Source organism: Pelobates fuscus, chromosome 13, assembly GCF_036172605.1.
Source record: "Pelobates fuscus isolate aPelFus1 chromosome 13, aPelFus1.pri, whole genome shotgun sequence".
Lineage (NCBI taxonomy): Eukaryota > Metazoa > Chordata > Amphibia > Anura > Pelobatidae > Pelobates > Pelobates fuscus.
Genome location: NC_086329.1, coordinates 15393425 through 15411837, shown reverse-complemented (window position 1 = coordinate 15411837; position 18413 = coordinate 15393425). Strand labels below are relative to the sequence as shown.

At 39.1% G+C, this 18413-nt stretch overlaps 1 protein-coding gene across 2 annotated transcripts; it reads left to right on the top strand.

The window, feature by feature from the left end:
• The first annotated feature begins 11575 nt into the window (after positions 1–11575).
• Positions 11576–17184, top strand: ZBTB42 (zinc finger and BTB domain containing 42). Of its 2 annotated transcripts, none has more exons than XM_063439030.1 (2): positions 11576–11869; positions 14039–17184. In XM_063439030.1, the coding sequence occupies exons 1-2, from the start codon at positions 11812–11814 to the stop codon at positions 15481–15483; spliced, it is 1503 nt and encodes a 500-aa protein (XP_063295100.1). In that variant the 5' UTR covers positions 11576–11811; the 3' UTR covers positions 15484–17184. The 2 variants fall into 2 exon arrangements, with proteins under 2 accessions (XP_063295100.1, XP_063295101.1); XM_063439031.1 differs by lacking the exon at positions 11576–11869 and adding an exon at positions 13127–13283.
• Positions 17185–18413: the final 1229 nt, after the last annotated feature.

Sequence of the window (18413 nt, the reverse complement as noted above, 5' to 3'; positions counted from 1 at the left end):
TAGTGGAAATAAAGTATGTACATATGTATATATAAAGAGAGAGAGGCTTGTATATTTATTAGATTATTATTTATCTTATTTTTTTATAGTATTAGTATTTATTAGTAATATGTTCCTAAAATATTTTGAACAGCAAATTAACTGCTAGAGAGAACAAAAAGGCCCCAAGATCGCACCTTATTTTTGATTGCTTTAGAAAAAAAATATGCAAAGGGAGATTATCCCGGATTTCCCTGCTGCTTATTTAATTTACTTTTAACCCATGCACAAGTTAGCCTTCTTTTATGACTGTCACATGATCCAATCCTAGCCACATGTGAAGGATTACATAGCTTTGCTGTCCGCTTAAACAGGCAAGGAAGAACTTTTCAGTACAAGTCCAAATCCTTGTCTTACTGCTGTCAGCACATTACTTGAGATTAAAAAAAAAACAAAACACATGTACGATCCTTAGATCTCAATGAAGGAACATTTTCAAATCATGTGCATTATGTTTTGTTGCCACATATTAGCACAGTTTTAGTACTGGAAAAATTCTAATAATTTCTTCTTAATTTCATCACTCAGGTTTTTTATTATGTGTCCAAACCTTTGCACAACGTCAAATTAGGCAGAAAAAAAAAATTGTGCTAATGCCATTTTTTTTTTTAAATAAATATTTATACATATGAAAAAAAAAATATATATTTTTGTACTCTAAATGATGTGTATTATTTTATTTTAACATTTACATTTTTGGCAATGCTGTGCACAAGAACAGACAAAAACCTTTAGGCTATGAAGGAAAAGTACTTGACGTGATATTAACCCCTTAGTGACCAGATCGCTTTTCAATTTTTTTACCGTTTGGGACCAGGGCTGTTTTTTACATTTCTGCGGTGTTTGTGTTTAGCTGTAATTTCCCTCTTACTCATTTACTGTACCCACACATATTATATACCGTTGTTCTCGCCATTAGATGGTCTTTCTAAAGATACCATTATTTTCATCATATCACATAATTTACTATAAAAAAATTCTAAAATATGATGATTTTTGTTTTTTAAACACACTTTTTCTAACTTTGACCCCCAAAATCTGTTACGCATCTACAACCGCCAAAAAACACCCGTGCTAAATAGTTTCTAAATTTTGTCCTGAGTTTAGAAATGTTAACATGTACTTAGCCTCTTTTTAAAAGTTATAGGGCTATAAGTACAAGTAGCACTTTGCTATTTCCAAACCATTTTTTTTCAAAAGCAAACATTTTTTTTTTAAAGCAAGTTACATTGTAACACTGATATCTGTCAGGAATACCTGAAGAACTCTTTGCATGTATATATTTTTTTACAAGAAGACAACCTAAGGTATTAAACATGGGGTATTTTGACTCTTTTTTAAAAAAAATTCTTTATTTTTGTGTCGACACGGAGTGCGGCATAGCGATATACATTGGCTCACGCAGGGGCCGATTACCAATAAGTTTTACATTGTATGTAATAATAGATAATTGGTTTTACAGATTATATGACATTTGTGGTTTGCAGCTCAGTGTTGCTTTTTTAACTTTGGAGGGCATGTCATGCCCACTCATAGAATAAAAAGAGCACTATAATACAATAAAATACATTAAACTATAAGACTACAAAATGCAAATTGAGACACTATCTAACAGATTCACATTTGTCACATCGGTAAGTGTTCCTGCGTATAGCAGTTCGGAATATTGTGCTGTTGGCTGCCTTCTATGTCCGATGCTGCGTGTGAGTTGGAGTCATGCCGTAGTGGTCTTTAAAGTCGTGTAGGTTTGTTCCTGGCAGTTGCGTCTAGTGTCTACCCGTCCTATGTGCCACCCTATTCAGGAAGTCGTTTGGGTCGAGGGTTGTGGTGCCCTGTCGGGTTCTTTCTTCTGGCCGTGGGGATTATCATAAATAGACCCTAGTGCCGGGTCGTGGTCTTGGGGTGGTCATAGTGCTTCTCTTATAATTCTCGATGCCAGCTTTTTGGTGTGGTACTACCTTTTCGTCTGCCGTCTATGTGGATCCTTCTTTTTGGCTATAAGGAGTTTTATAGGAAGTTTTCACTGTCATTATCCACTCTCTCTTTGTTTGGAGGGAAGGAGGTAGGGGTTGTGGGGGGGAGGGGTACGCTATTCGTCGGGGCGCGCGGCGGATCTAGGCCCCTTGTGTTCAGTGAAGTCTGCCGAGTAAAACAGTACCCCCATGTACAGGTTTTAGGGTGTCTTGGAAAGTTACAGGGTTAAATATAGTGCTAGCAAATTAAATTCTCTGGACTTTCGGCCTGGGTTGTCAGGCTAGTCCCCCAAATTGCAATTAATAAAATTACTTAATTATGTAAAAATATTACATAAATATGCACGTAGAATTTAAATATATACATATTTATTATATATTTGAAGTCTACATGTATATTTATGAAATTATTTATGCAATTATGTATATGGACATATGTATATTTCGTATTATTTTTATTTATTTACATATACATAGATATATATATATAATTTAATTCTAAGTGTATTTTGATATAAATATATATATATATTAATATCAAAATACAGTTAGAATAAAATTACATATATATAGATATATATATTTTACATTTTTAAAAATAATTTTAACTTTTTTATTTATTTTTAATTCATTATTATTTATTTTTATAATAATATATATATATATATACTATATATAGTTATTATATATATTAGATAAATACGTGTGTAATTTTACTCTTAAGTGTATTTTTATATTAATATATGTATATATTAATACAAAATTACACTTGGTATGACGTTATATGTAAGATATATATATATATTTATCTCACATATATATATATGTCACTGGTGATGGCTGTCGGGATTGACTCTGCGGTCACATGGCTCCTGGGGGTCCTAATTTGCAAAGGGGGGACTGTCTAGGCTGTCAGTCCCCCCCATAGAAGAACAACACCCATCGCCGGCGGGGGAATGGCGGGTTTCGGGTAAATACATATTGAAGGACGGAAGTAGTTAATTTTATTTATTTTTTAATTTATTTTCTTCTTCACTGAGTACCATGACCCCTCGAGGCACTCAGCACATACAGAGTATCGGAAGCCTGCCTGATGGCTTCCAATGCTCTTCATAACAATGCCGGGCACCACGTGGGGCAACCCGGACGTGAGATCACCCGGCGGCTCAGCAGTGAGGGGGGTATTGCAGGATGCAATACCGTTAGAACGGCTGGAAGCGATCATGATCGTTTCCAGCGCTCTAATTAGCCGAGGATGCACCAGGTATGTCCGCGGTCCTTAAGGGGTTAAACAAACAAACACTCAAAGGTTAAATATAAATATATTTAGTTCTTTATTAAAATAAAAAAACAGCAAAAAGGCCTCAAAACTCAATTAGAATCCAGTACTGCAGTCTCCTCTCAGCAGCCATTCTGCCCATTGTGAGATCATACTGATAGGAGATTTTTGTCAAAACCAATGTTTCTTATAGAGAAACACTGGGGACCTATAGCACATGGTTGGTAATCATTGCGTTCTACCAATTGTTTGCTTCTCATGGAATGTTGGCATAATATGGTCTTGTGAAACAAATCTGTATTCCTAACACAATAAAGCCCGAAACCCCCCACCCTCGCACCCCTCTGGTGCATAGAGGGTGAAAAAAAATGTATTTACTCACCTGATTTCAACACCGATCTACATGGATTGGCACTCCTCCTCCTCTGATGGGGGGACCTAAAGCGCATGTACGGCAAATGCATTATGCCCTCCACATAGGAAAGCATTGAATCAGTGCTTTCCTATGGGGATTTTAATGATGCTGGATGTCCTCCTGCAGAGCATGAGGATGTCCACTGTCACTTAGTCAGCATAAATTCCTGTAAACTTCAGGAAGCTCCTCTAGTTGCTGTTTGGTAGATAGCCACTAGAGACTGTCTTAGTGCTGGAATGTAAACATTGCAGTTTCTCTAAAACTACAACGTTTAACATTGCAGGACTAAAGGGACAGGGACATTGCACCCAGACCACCTTAATGAGCTGAAGTGGTCGGGTTGCCTATAATTTCCCTTTAAAGTGCCCTCTCCGTATAAGGCGATGGGTTACTTTTTGGGGATTTTATAGCCATACAAGAAATTGCTCTTCACAGCTCCTGCAATTTTATCTGGAAATTCTGTTAGAGAGCCCTAAAAATCTGATTTATATGGGTTTCCCAAGCTCCATCATAGCAGCAGAAAAAGTAGGTTAGACATCTCTGTAGAAGACTCAACTCAGTTGGATCCAAATGCTCATCTAGCCATTTCTTAAAGGACCACTATAGTGCCAGGAAAACATACTCGTTTTCCTGGCACTATAGTGCCCTGAGGGTGCCCCCACCCTCAGAGTCCCCCTCCCGCCGGCTCTAGGGGGTGGAAGGGGTTAAATTTACCTCTTTCTCCAACGCCGGGCGGGGAACTCTCCTCCTCGCGCATTCAGCCAGTCTCATAGGAAAGCATTCACAGTGCTTTCCTATGGACGCTGGCGTCTTCTCACTGTGAAGATCACAGTGAGAAGCGCGGAAGCGCCTCTAGCAGCTGTCAATGAGACAGCCACTAGAGGCTGGATTAACCCTATTATAAACATAGCAGTTTCTCTGAAACTGATATGTTTATAGAAAAAAGGGTTAAACCTAGCTGGACCAGGCACCCAGACCACTTCATTAAGCTGAAGTGGTCTGGGTGCCTATAGTGGTCCTTTAAAGCTAGTCTAGAATTTAGGGAGTTCTAATGGGAATACTGTTAAAGGAACTTTCCAAGCGCAATAACCCCTACAGAATGCTGCAGTGGTTATGGTATCAGGAATACCTAGACACCCCTCTCCCTTCTTGATGTAAGTAGTCAAGCTTTTTTTTTTTAAGGGTTTGGGGTCTGCTGGGCACTGATGCCTGCCTCCAATGCAGAGAGCAGGAAGAGAGCTTTGGCAGCACGCTACAGTACATACATTGAATATATTATATATCACAAACATAGATGATGTACTCAATGTAAAATATAGCGATAGAATCAACCTTGTATCTGTTCCTGCGTCGCAATATTCTAAACCATGTGCGTGTTACTCTTTGTGTAACAACCACCTATGGTGTGTCTCCAGCTCCTCTTCCAGTCTGTGGTCATGTTCCCAGCTTGGGTACACTTCCCCAAGCAGGGCAAATCTCCTATACTCCCGAGCCAACAGTAGCAGCGTTGGCCATGTGCTGTGGTTGCTATGCTTCGTAGCGCAAAAGGACCACCTGGTCAGTCAAATCGTTGGCGTAGAGTCTATGAGACATGGGAGAAAGGACTATTTTTTAAATAGTTTTTTTCACCTGATCCATACATTTTCTAGCAAATCTGCCAGCACAATAAAAATATGAAAATGTATGCTCTTAAAAAAAAGCATAAGTGAAAAGTACACTCTCACATGGACAAATAAGGGTCTTTGTAAAGCAGGTCTGCTGAATCATACTTACGGTAGTTCATTTCATATCTCGTTGTGCTGTCCAACTTTTTTTCCATTTTGGAAATGCCCTGTTTTACAACCCTAGGATTGTCACTTTATAAATTCACAGCATTTCCATTAATCCGGAATCTAGAGAAGAGAGAGAAAAATGGTTGGACTTTAATAACAAAAATCACACATTTTGTTTTGCTGACATTTTCAATCAATTACAGTTAAAAATTTACCGTCAGTAATTAAAGAAAGTGTTTTACTATTTACTAATATGTTTCTAAGTGTCTTTTGAGACGTTGCCAGCACTATACAGCTCTACAATTGCTAAATAAATGGGAAATTCACTTTTGGAATATTTATTTAATAAGAGGACAAATTCATTGCGAATTTTCTTTATTCAGGTATGTCCTGGAGACCATGCGCAGCACAATGTTACACATTTAATGTGGGACATGTACAATAGAAGTACACATTAGCAGACATTGCAGCTGCTTTTTCCTTACAGACATAATGAGGCAGATGTTTTCAGGGACGTTAGACTGCTGGCAGATTTGATACTTTCTGGAATATTATTTCACATTTACCGATCTCCGAAGCAGCCCTTCCACCCACTTTTATCCTCAAACATAGGTAACAAAGTCAGGTTCTGGCACAAGACCGGGGGTTATGGGTGACGGAAAGAAATGGAGTGGGAATAATTTTGCTAAGGTCATGTGGAAGCGTTCCATGGGAGTGCTTAAAAGCCATTCAAGAAAGGTGAAGTGCGCTTGGATTTAAGATTTAGCCAGTTGAGGTAATTAAATATAATATAAAGATAGTTATTATAAATGCATTGGAGAACAAAGAAAAGTAATGAATTACGCACATGGCAAAGTTTACTGAGATGTGCTTGTGACTCAAATGCATGTATTAAATCTCTGACTTTCATTAAAAGAACGCTCTAGACACCATAACAACTTCAGCAAAATGAAGATCACTGGCACCTTCTTACCTGAAGGTTTAACCTCAAAGGTTGCCTCCAGCTCCGGATCTCTCTTTCCCCACTGGCATCCGGCTTTTTCAATAGACTTTAAGGAAAGGACCAGGACCTTCTGGTACAATAACAACTCAATTTAAATATCGTTGTTATGTTGCCTAGAATGTTCCTTTAAAGGGGCAGTCTAAGCACCATAACCACGACAGCCTGTTATAGTGGTTATGGTGCCAAGAGTCCTCTGACAGCGTCATACAGTAACTAGTAAAGTCCAACAGAGTAACACTTACCTGAACCTGAGTACCTCTGGTCCGGCCACTAATGTGATTAGTGATGTTATATCTGCCTCTGTCTGGACGGGATTAATTGGATGAGAGTGTCAGCTAATGCTGCCTGTCAGACAATAGATTTTGTTTAAATATGGACAAACGTGATATGTCTGTTGTGCAAAGGATTATTTAACAAATGAAAGCTGGATAAATGTGAAATTTTCTTTGAATTTGAAACAATTCTCACCTATGTGAATTACTCTGTGAATTATTGTTATTATTGTTATTATTATTATTATTGCCATTTTGGAAGATTGGTAGTTGGGTAGAATCTCTCTTGCACAGTCTGTGTTTTCATCAAGCATGACATAGGTTCATTAATAAATGATAGGATGGGCAGATAGTGGTGTAGCAGCGTACTATAGAATAAGTGGTTCGTCATGGTCCAGATCGGGATAATGTTTTCTGTTACGTTACAGAGATACTCAGAAACGTCAATTACACAGACCTACATGTGGTTTTCAACAGTATTGTTGGGTGAATCCAGTTTTATGGTAAAAAAAAAACCATAATTTCCACACAATGCTTGTTGCTGATGTTACTTTTAAAGTGGGATTACAAAGTGATTACTTTGTCTCTACATATTACCTCCGCCTGATTTTCTTAGACTCTGGGCAGAGTCAATCCTGACAGCCATCACCAGTGACAAATGAAGGAACTGGCTCTGAGACCGAGGGATCCTCCATAGACCTCCATGCAGTACTCTTGGGCAGTTACGTCGGCTATTGGCGCTGAAGCTCCAGCAGCTGAGGAAGACTCGCCAGAATGAGATGGCCGTACCCACAAGGGGCAGGTTCAGGTAAGTAAATCTCACCTTTACCTGGCCCCTCGGCCACCAAACCACCACTGACAAGGACACTCTCTGGGGTCTTTGCAAAATCTGCAAAGTCCCCAGATGGTGACAGTGCCACTTTTTAGTTTCCTAATAATCAATAAAGGGCTCATTGATATAGCATGTGTTTGCTGCATTCAAATTATTATTATTTTTTCATAAAGCACCAACGAATTCTGCAGCGCTGTACAATATGTGAATTTACAACAGGTAGTTGCAACCAGACAAGTTGGACGTACAGGATAAAAAGGTGTTGAGAGCCATGTTCAAACAAGCTCATAGTCTAAAGAAAGTGTGGTAAAATGAAGCTAGAGTTAAGTGTGGGCACTGTTTTGTTTCCCTTTGATAGTTGAGGCCTAGGAGCGGCTTTGTGGTTGTATAGCTTGTATTCACTTTCAAGTCACCTTTAAAGTTGCCCAGGAAATGTTAAGTTCTGTTTGCCTTCAACAGGTATTACACAGGTTTCTGTAAACAATGTGATCACTAGTTTGCTGAAACCGGCACACGAGGCATACCTAAAATGATAAAAAAAGAGCATAAATTAAGGGCTACTCACTCTCAATGTATTGGCCAACTTAATCTAACTCTCTAAGGCAGGGGTGCACGAAACGAAGATACCCAGATGTTTTACAACTACAGCTTCCATGATGCTTTGCCATTCTAAAGGCGTTCCGCATCATTGCAGTTGTAGTTCTACAACACCTGATGATCTACATGTTGGGCACCCCTGATCTAAGGAGTATGGAACTCTGCAAGAACTCAGTCAGTTAAAGAGTATTGCAGGGTTACTTGCTAACGTGAGAATTCAAAGGGAATTTCACATTTAAGGCCAGAGTATTGGAATCGTAGCTGACTTAGAGAATTTTTCCAGTTCGGCTATTTTGCCCTTAGATTTTACTTTGAATTCTCACCGAATTCTGATTTTATCGAATAACCTTTTTTTTTTTTAAATTCAGTTTAGACTGTGCTATGAGTTGCTGCTTAGATTAAGATAGTACATTTCCAAAAACATGTGGAAATGAGACGGCCCAGTCCAGCAGAATATAGTTAGCCCTTAAGGGATTAGAGACATGACAACAAAACACAAACGTTTAAGAAGCTTTTACTGTTGCCATGACAGCAAAGCTATGACAGGACAGCTTTCCAAATGATCAATGCACTTACCTTGTATCACATGGTTATAGGCTGAAATTCCACAGACCTGGTGTGTATAGCTATATATATATATATATATATATATATATATATAGATATATAGGTGATATCTCATGTTATTAATAAATTATGTCCGTGCGAGCATGGGCATTTAATAACAGTGATGATTTTCCCATTCCCAACAATTGTTAATTATAATAATGGTATTATAAGCACATAAGGTGCGACTGCCACTTTAAGTCCTAAGCCCCTTCTGTCAGCCTTATGTGTAAGTTACTGAGCTGTCAGCAGTCAGTCGGTTGCTAGTTTATATTTTAGAGGAATGTGGTCTAAAATAATTAAAGTGCACTGATCATGCAAATATACCCAGTATGTATATAAAATAAATCGTTACGTTAGGGATTGGCAATATACATAGTCTTTGCAAACATATCGATCAAACATTTGTTTTTGCATGTTTTGCCAATGTCTCCAACGTATAGAGTTGCAGACACTTACTGCCAATTGTCCAGTTGAGCTATTTTGCCTTACATTTCAAATTGACTTTGACTTTACTTTGAATTCTCACCTTAGCGAATAAACCAGTCTGGAGGAAGCTGTGAATTCACTAGTGAAAATCATTGTGAAAAAGTGAAGAATATAATAAAAATACGTGTTTCCTGTCCCCATATATATTACAGCTGCCAGGACCCCCTATACAAAAACACTGTTTAGTGAATAAATCCTCTTTGAATTAAATAGAAAATTATTTATTGAATACATTTTAAATTGCCATACGTACTGCCGTGCTAAATGCCCTGTTTAGTGAATAAACCTTAGATGCTCTAAAATAGAATTGTTTGCGAGACAAAATCCCCAGTTGTTGCGGAGCTGCATGATGTTTAGCATGCAGGGCTGTGTTGTTGCTTTTTATCAGCTCGCAATCAGTCTTTGTCGGCAAGGCATATCTCCAGCTGTTACAAAATACAACTCACAGGATGCTTAGCCAGCAAGGTTAAGTAACCATCTACGGTGATGCAGCTCTGCGACAGTTTGGGATCTTCCCTGGCTGATAAAGGTGAACTCCCTATAGAATTTCGACGTCCATGATGCTTAGCCAAAATCGTTGGCTAAGAGTCATGAGTGTTGCAGCTCTTCAACAGTGGGGTATTTGCCTTACGGACAAAGTAATAAAAAACAATAAAAGTTGTTAAAAATCTATAACTCCATAGATGCATAGCCATCCTAACTAAACGTCATGGGAGTTGCAATCATACAACAGGTGGTGGTGTGTGTTGTGCGGGGCTTAGCTCATTGGCTGAGAGCAATCAACGGACTTTCTGAGCAAATGAACTGGCCTTGCAGTGAAGAATAGGGGCCCAGTATGGGGCGTGCCAGGACACGAGGTGTGACACTGGTAACATCCAAATGGCCAGGTCTACTCATAAAGAGGATGGCGTCTGAGTGGACATTCAGGACTGCACTTGTGCACTTTTGAAGCGCTCTGGGCATGGGCTTAACGCCCTGAGTTTAATTGGCATACTGCAAACACACTATTAATGCGCTCACGCTATGTAGCTATGTAACACACCCCAGAACAATCCCGGGGCGACGGTACAGGACTCTGAAATCAGGACAGTCTCACTAAACATGAGACAGTTGGAAGACATAGGTAATGGTGCTTAGAATGTCCCTTTTCTATGTATTTGTTTATTTTTTTTATAAAACTGGGATTTGTCAAGAGCTAACAAGACAATTGCAATTTTTAGGCTAAAATACTTAAATTGGAAACATTGTTCAGCGAAGCGGTTTTGGCTAAAACTTGCATAGACTCTTGTCACTTCTCCTCAATTCTTACCTTAGTGAATAAAGCTCGATGTGGTCGGCTCGCTGACAGCTGAGTATTCACAGCTGTCATAGTCCACTTGGCCCTGTAGCCAGCAGTGTAACCAAACCCCCCCAAGTTCTATCTACCGAGACAAAATGACAATAAATACACCCCAATATATCACAGATCAGCAATATCCGTGAAAATGACCCCGTGTGAGCAACACCCTCCATTCCTCGTGTTTCTGGTTTCTTTATTTACTTACAATAGTTTATTTCCCGTTGTGTCGCAGCGCAGACCATAGCGGTGCAATATTACAACACATATATTAATAAAAACTAAGAAATACAGGTGAAGGGTGTTTTAGAAATCGACCGTGTATACATCTCTGTATACAGTTACTAATATAGCGGCAACATATTCTGAAGCGCAGTAGTGTAGTTAAATCAGACAAACACTATTTTCTAATAAAACACGAGAGAAATACTGCAACAGTAGGTGACAAGGGCCCTGCCCAAATGAGTTTACAATCTAAAAACTGAACACTAGCAAACTGTTGAGCGTAATGGGAGGGGCTCTCTCCAAGTACATTCTGCGGCACACAAAATAATAAAAAAAATAAACCAAAACACATATTTGTATACCTACACACTTAACAATTTCACTAAATCAATATATATATATATTTTTAATATTTCCATAGTGTAAAGGTTGCAGAGAGTGTTAAAAGAAATGATAAAATAATCCTAATCCCCCCTCAGTCTCACTGTGCAGCCAGGCTACTAGTAGCCTCATTCCATGGGCCATGTGTGATGATGGTCCCCCCCAACCCCCCATTAGTGAGCTGCTGCCAGGCTGGCTCTGAGCAGTGCATTACAGAGCAGGAGCTTGGCTGTTTATCTGAGAAGGGCACAGCTGCAGCAGCCGCCTCTCCCATTGGTTCCCAGCAGCGGTGGTAACACTTCCCATTGCTGAGTGGGGAGGAGGGGAGCCAGGAGGACAGTGTGTCCAGTGCCAGGCTCTGCGCACAGACACCAAGGAGAGCTCCCAGCGCCGAGCCCAGGGGCGGCAGCAGTAGGAGGAGGCTGGCTGGCTGGACTAGTAACTGGCAACTATTGTGTGCAGCCACAAGCCCAGGCTATCGCGAGAGTGTCTTCTTACCAACCTGCTCCAACAAACACAGCGCTGCTAGGCTGCCACACTAACACAGCCACCCAGGGAGGGGACAACAGCACGGCCACATCTGGGGACATCCATGAAGACCCATGAACCCCTCAAACTCTGGCCTTTCAAGCACACCCCAGCTCCTGCCTGTGAGTACACCCCCTGATCAACCCCAAACAGCCCCCCAAGCTTGTATGCACTTATCCCCGGACTTGGACTTTTTAATCTTTGTATTATTTATTTATTTTTTTAGAGAAGGGGGAGGGGGGGAGCAGAGAGTGACTCATATTTTTTTCATTTTTATTAATAATATTATTTGTAGGATCATGGAGTGAACTTTGATATATTATTGTGTTTAATCTAAGATTGTGTTTAGGAAGAATAAGGGGGGGGGGAGTTTTTATTTTTAACCCCCTGCTTTTATTTTATTTTTAGATAAGAGCTCACTACAAGAGGTTTAAATCCCCAACTAAGCAAGGGGTTTGCTTTTTTTTTCTTTTCCCTTTTTTTTTGTACTGAGATAGCAAGCTGGGTTTGGCTGTAAAAGGGAACAATACTAAGTTTGGGAGCCGTGGGAACTGGCAAGTGTTAGATGGTAACACAAGGAACCAGTGGGGAATTAAGCTGATCTGTGTGAATACAACGAGGCCAGTCTAGTCTGTACTTCCTTAAACTCCCTGCAGCCAACACCAGGAACTGGCTGCAAAGGTCACTGTCACAGCTCCCCAGGAGCTGGCCTCCTCTTCCCGGATAGAAGGGGTGAGGGGGGTGCACTAATTAGACTGTTAAAACTGACAGAATGTTCTCATAGAACCCAGGATTGCATCTAATTGGATACATTGTAATTCTCTGGTGATACAACATTCTATGCTGCCTGGGGCACTTTAACAGCAAATAGTGAGTTTAAATATCATGGAATGAGTGCAGTTAATGGCTGTGGATTTATTTTATTTTATTTTGGGAAGGGGTTATCACGTTATTTACCTCCCCCAGAGTCCTTGTATGTGACTTTATTTGAGCTTTTGTGGCAGACAGCAGCCCTTCCTAGGCTGATCATTGATCTGAGCATGCAGAGGTGTTCTGCACCTGTATCTGTGAGCTTCTAAAGTTACTGGTGGGGAGGAGGGGAGGGAGAGAGGGGGGGAGGCTTGTATTGACTGCCTAACCTGACCAGCAGTTGCACCCATGTAATAGATGGCTATAAATGGGGCTGTTGGAACTTTAAAAGGCAGCTAGCAGCGTGGTTGGCTGGTAGCTAGATTTGCAGTAACATATGGCATTAAAAGGAGCACAGCTGGAGGTAGCATTTCCATAGCAGTGAAGTCAGAGCAGCTGACTTTCCAGCTTGCAGTGTAATTAGCAAAGAACTCAGCCTCCTCCTCCTCCCTCACACACACACACACAACTCACACTGACACAGGGACACACTATGTCTCTCTCTGCCTGTCTGCTGGAGTCCTTGTGATACCACCAGCCTTTGCAATGACACTGAAGATAGTAAGATCCCCCTAAAGGTCCCTGGGGCAGATATCCTGGGAACTCTTTTGTTGCAGCAGGGGGAAGGTAAGAATGAGCATACTGACAGTTACATGTTGAGGGTACTTGGCATTTTATTTATTTTTGTTATAATTCCACTTGTTTTGTGTGTGTGAAAAGGGGGGACAGCAAGACTTGTATTGTGGATTTGGGTTCCTGTTTATGTGTTCACACTTTCCAAGTTATTGTTTATTATTTATTGTAAAAGCAAACTTTTGTAAGTTTAAACATTACTGTAAAAGACAGTTTAAACTTGATCATATTTTTTTGTTGAATTGTATTTAAAATGTAGTCTTCTGTGTCTCTGGATTTTAATTAAGGTAAATCTGTATCTACCAGATGTGTCTTTTTTTTTTTTTGTAACATGGACAGCCCAGTGGCTAGGCTAGTCTGTTTAACCCTTTGCAGGCAGTAGAATATATCCAGCACACAAAGGGTTAAATAGCTTAGGAAATTACCACTAGAAAAGAACCAAGCCCTCTGGGTTTTAAAAGCAGCGGTTACCATAACTACTTTTAGCTAGAGCTTTGCTGTACTGACCGAAAAGGGACAAAGCTTTGAAACTGCTTCTTGTTAGCTTTTGTTTGTTTTAAATCAAGTTTTTCCTGTTTCGGGCAGGTGCAGTTTTGTATGAGAGGGTTTCTGCTTAAAAAAAAAATCGCAACCGCTGTTAGGGAATTGAACAGAAAATGTTATACGTTAGGCTAAACTGTTTTGTGTGTTGCAGCTGTGAAGTAGATTGGGTTTACTGTAACATTCAAGTTTTTCCTGTTTTTGAACAGGTTATGAAGGAAGAATGGAGTTCCCAGACCATAGCCGCCAGTTGCTGCAGTGTCTGAGTCAGCAGCGTCACCAGGGCTTCCTGTGTGACTGCACTGTTCTCGTTGGAGAGGCTCAATTCCGAGCACACCGAGCTGTCCTTGCGTCCTGTAGCATGTACTTCCATCTTTTCTACAGAGACCAGCTAGACAAAAGGGATATTGTGCATTTAAACAGTGACATTGTCACGGCCCCAGCATTTAGCCTGCTGCTTCAATTCATGTACGAGGGCAAGCTCGAGTTGAGCAACCATCCAGTAGAAGATGTGTTGGCAGCTGCGAGCTATCTCCACATGTATGACATTGTGAAAGTCTGCAAGGGCAAGCTAAAAGATAAAGAACTTAATTCAGGAGAAAAGATCGGTGGCGAAGAATCTGATCTGGAGAAAGAGGATAGATTGTTAGATATGGATGGAAGCCCAGGCCATGCCTTGGACCCCAGCAGTAAACAAAATACGTCCAGCACAGAATATGCTAAACCTGTTCGGAAAGAAAACGCCAGCGAGCTTCCTGCTTGGTCCTCTGAACTGATAGGTGCCAACTCGGTGTCTACAGAGGCGGTGTCATGCAAGACAGCAGCTGGAAAAACAAAAGCCGATGTGAATAGCCCTTCGTGCCCTTTGTCCCAGAGATCTGCTAACCATACACAAGCTCCAAGTGATGGGGATTGTGCTCTGGATTTGTCTTTCAAGCCTGTGTCTGGGAGAGATTCCTTACACCCCTCCTACGTCTTTGGACAGCTGGCTTCCGACAGCCAGCAGCACGGCACTGTGCCACTTGTTAAGGATGAACAAGACTTGCTGTCAGAACAGGAGGACATTGATGCAAAGAGTCCAAAAAGTCAACATGTTGGGAATCCGGCCAAAAGTCTAATGACTGGGTTAGGGCAGATGTTTGCAGGAAATGGGAATTCTCACGTTCGGGAAGATGACTTGTACCAAGACCGAGATGAGAGTGAAGATGACATGGATTCATCAGATATTTCTGCTTCAGGTGTGCTGGTGGCCCCAGGGCAAATTTGCATATGTCCTCTTTGCAGCAAAGTGTTCCCAAGTCCGCACGTTTTGCAACTTCATCTCAGTTCTCATTTCAGAGACCGTGACGGTTCTAGGATCAAGATGTCTCCTGATGGTTCTGTGCCCACCTGTACTATATGTGGGAAAACGTTCTCCTGTATGTACACTTTAAAAAGACACGAACGCACGCACTCTGGCGAAAAGCCGTACACGTGTGGGCAGTGTGGGAAAAGTTTTCAGTATTCCCATAATCTCAGCCGGCACGCAGTGGTCCACACCAGAGAGAAACCACACGCGTGCAAATGGTGCGAGAGACGGTTCACTCAGTCAGGTGACCTGTACAGACACATTCGTAAGTTTCACTGTGGCCTAGTCAAGTCATTGGTTGTTTAACATTTATATTATTTAGGTTTATTTAAAACTGACAATTTTTGGAACTGCATGAAATGTCCCAGTGCAACAAATCAAGATGCTGAAATGTCAATGCACTTGCAGCTGTCTTCTCAAAGCAAACACAATATACCGGGTAAATGCGTGCATGATGTAACAGTATTTGCCAGGATGTTTGGAACCCCCGAATATGGCAATTGGCCATAAATAAATTTGGATGGGAATTTATGTAGAGAACTTGGGCTTTATTTACTAAACAGCTCGTGTGAATTGAAAACTAAACTTCAAAATGTAGGAGAACACAGCCAAGCTGAGGGTATAGTTACATTGGAGACTACTGTGCAGTTTGATTTTCAATTTGCTACAATTCATTGTTTAGTTAATAAACCCCTAAGTCTCACTTTTCAAACTGTACTTTTTTTCTCTTTTCGTGTCTGACTTCTCCAATGCCTCTTGCTCACCTGCCTAGGAATCTCTAATTATTTAAACTTGCAAAAGTCTTTTAAAATTGCATTAAATGCAAGTAAACTGGATAGAAACCGACTCCTGGCGTGTCCCTTAATGTCAGAAATAAAACTTTAAAAAAAAACAACAACCATCGAGAAACTACTCCCAAACGAAAGCACTATTCTTTTGTTAAAAAAAACTACCTATACCCCAGGGTGTCTGTTACCTTTTCAGAAATCTGAAATTAAGCAGCTACTTAAAATTCAGCAATTATACCCATCTGCGCTTTTCATTTAAAACATTACCAGATGCAAATTAACGTTTCACCTTTACGTATTTAAGATGAAGTATAAAACTCATTGTGCTGTATTTGTACAGTGCCCATTTGAAGTCTCCTGAAATGACTTTGTAAAATGAAGTTCTAATTTAAGTGCTAATTACTATTTGTGTTAAATACTGATATTACAGTACTTTTATTTAGGTTTTTGTACCCAAAATCAATCGAATTACTATGAAGTATTCGTTTTTGAAGAAGACTGGCATTTATTTATTTTTCTTTAAAGTTAATATAATAGAAAGTACCATCTGAGACGAATAGATTTCGTATTCTTTGATAGAAGCAGTAATCTCATCCGAACTGTGAAATTCTTTGACCTCCAAGCGAGAATTGACACTGTCTGCATATTAACAAACATTACCACATAATGATTCTGTTACTATCCACTCAGGGCACAATCTGCTGTCAATGTTTAACAGAACTGCTACGTTAAACGTCTTGAATACTTCCGGATTATGGCATCCCACAGTAAACCCACAAATTAGGCTCTGTGTGATTTAAACCCAATTTAATGAATTTGGGGGGGGAGGAGGTGAAATAAACGTTGAATCCCATTAATATCTAAAGCACTACATTTTATTTCTCAATGCCAATATCCTGTAGAGGTTATATAACTAAGCAACCCAGAATTATTTTAAGAAACATAGTACTACTAATTACAAAACACTATCAAAGTTTTCATGAAACCTGTATCCAAAGGTTTAATACTAAAATACCCAGCATGCACTTCTGATATTCTTTTCATAAGTGGTTTCTGAATATTGCTTGGACCTATACTGTATGCATTTCTACAGGGAGGGGAGATGTCCTATATGGAAGTAAATAAGGCCTCCCCCCAATACTCTACAGACATTTATGTAATGTAAAAAAAATGATCTGTAGAATACAATCTTGTTTCTTCACCACATTGTAAAATATTTTTTTGTTAAAGACATGTTACTGTTTTTTTTGTTTGTTTGTTTTTTTTTTTGACATTTTAACCTGAACAGTGGTACATTGAAGCAATGATCCTAGTTACTGGTTAGTTATTTTTGCTGTGATTTGAAATAGCACTGAAAAAAAAATACTAAAATTTGTAAGTTATTTTGTGATTCTTTTTTTCCTGATGGTACTTGATATAGTATTTATTAGTTATTTGAAGTGACATGATTTTATAATTTAGAGTTTATTTTTAGATGTTTTTTTTTTTTTGTTTGTTTGTTATGCCCCTTTCAAATCAAAGGAACTTAGTCCTGGACTAGAAAGATGGCAATTTCTATAAAAGTTTTGTTTTTTATTATAATTATTTGCATTTATGATTATTTTTTTTTTTTTTTGCTAAAATATTTAATTTATGCATATGTTAATAAAAACATTAAATAATGTAGAACAACACTGGTAAGAGATGAAGAAACATCTACATTTTGTGATGACTATGGACATAAATACAGCAGTGGGTATAGGGCTAAAAGAAAATTGTTCATGAAACTTTTTATATTTTTTTGTGTTTACATCAATTAAAAGTGTGCCCAGTTGCCTTCATGTAAAAAGCTGTTTTTTTTTTTTCTGTTTGTTTGAAATCAATTATGTTTGCACTTATTTTTTTTTTTTTTAAGTCAATAACACTGATTTTTTTTTTTTCACAGTTTTATAGGCATGTGGTGTGTATTGCAAAGTCTCTCTTTTTGTGTGCATGCACACATTGCACAGTAGCAGTTTTGGGTATTTTCATTTTTTATTATTATTATTATTTTTATCTGTATCTGCAGAGCTGCTCCTGGGTTGTTAACACTGTATGTGAAGCATAATCACGCAAATGCTGTGAAATCACTGAAAACTATCAGTCTCTATTGAGTTGACAATGTATATGTACAAATACACTATTTCTGTATAAAGTTTTATACCATATACTGTGTAGACAAACTTGTTGGCTTTGAAAATATTTTATATAAAAAAATAATTATTTTGCTGTTCTACAGAAAAAAAATGCATTTTTTTTTTCTTCTCTTTAATTTTCTTTGTTTGTGTGGTGTGTTTAATTTTGTACAATCTTCAGTTTGTGTTTGTTTAAACTGACAATCGTGAATAGAATTAATGTCATAAACTATATATATAAATATATATATATATTTTCTCTGTCACAAAATAAAATCCAAGTCTGTTAGAAATT

What these genes read in the sequence shown, in the direction of transcription:
- ZBTB42 (XM_063439030.1), top strand. Translation starts at nt 11,812, where the DNA reads ATGAAGACCCATGAACCCCTCAAACTCTGGCCTTTCAAGCACACCCCA. An exon ending in GCACACCCCAGCTCCTGCCT is followed by an intron (nt 11,870 to 14,038) that starts GTGAGTACACCC and finishes GTTTTTGAACAG; the next exon opens with GTTATGAAGGAAGAATGGAG.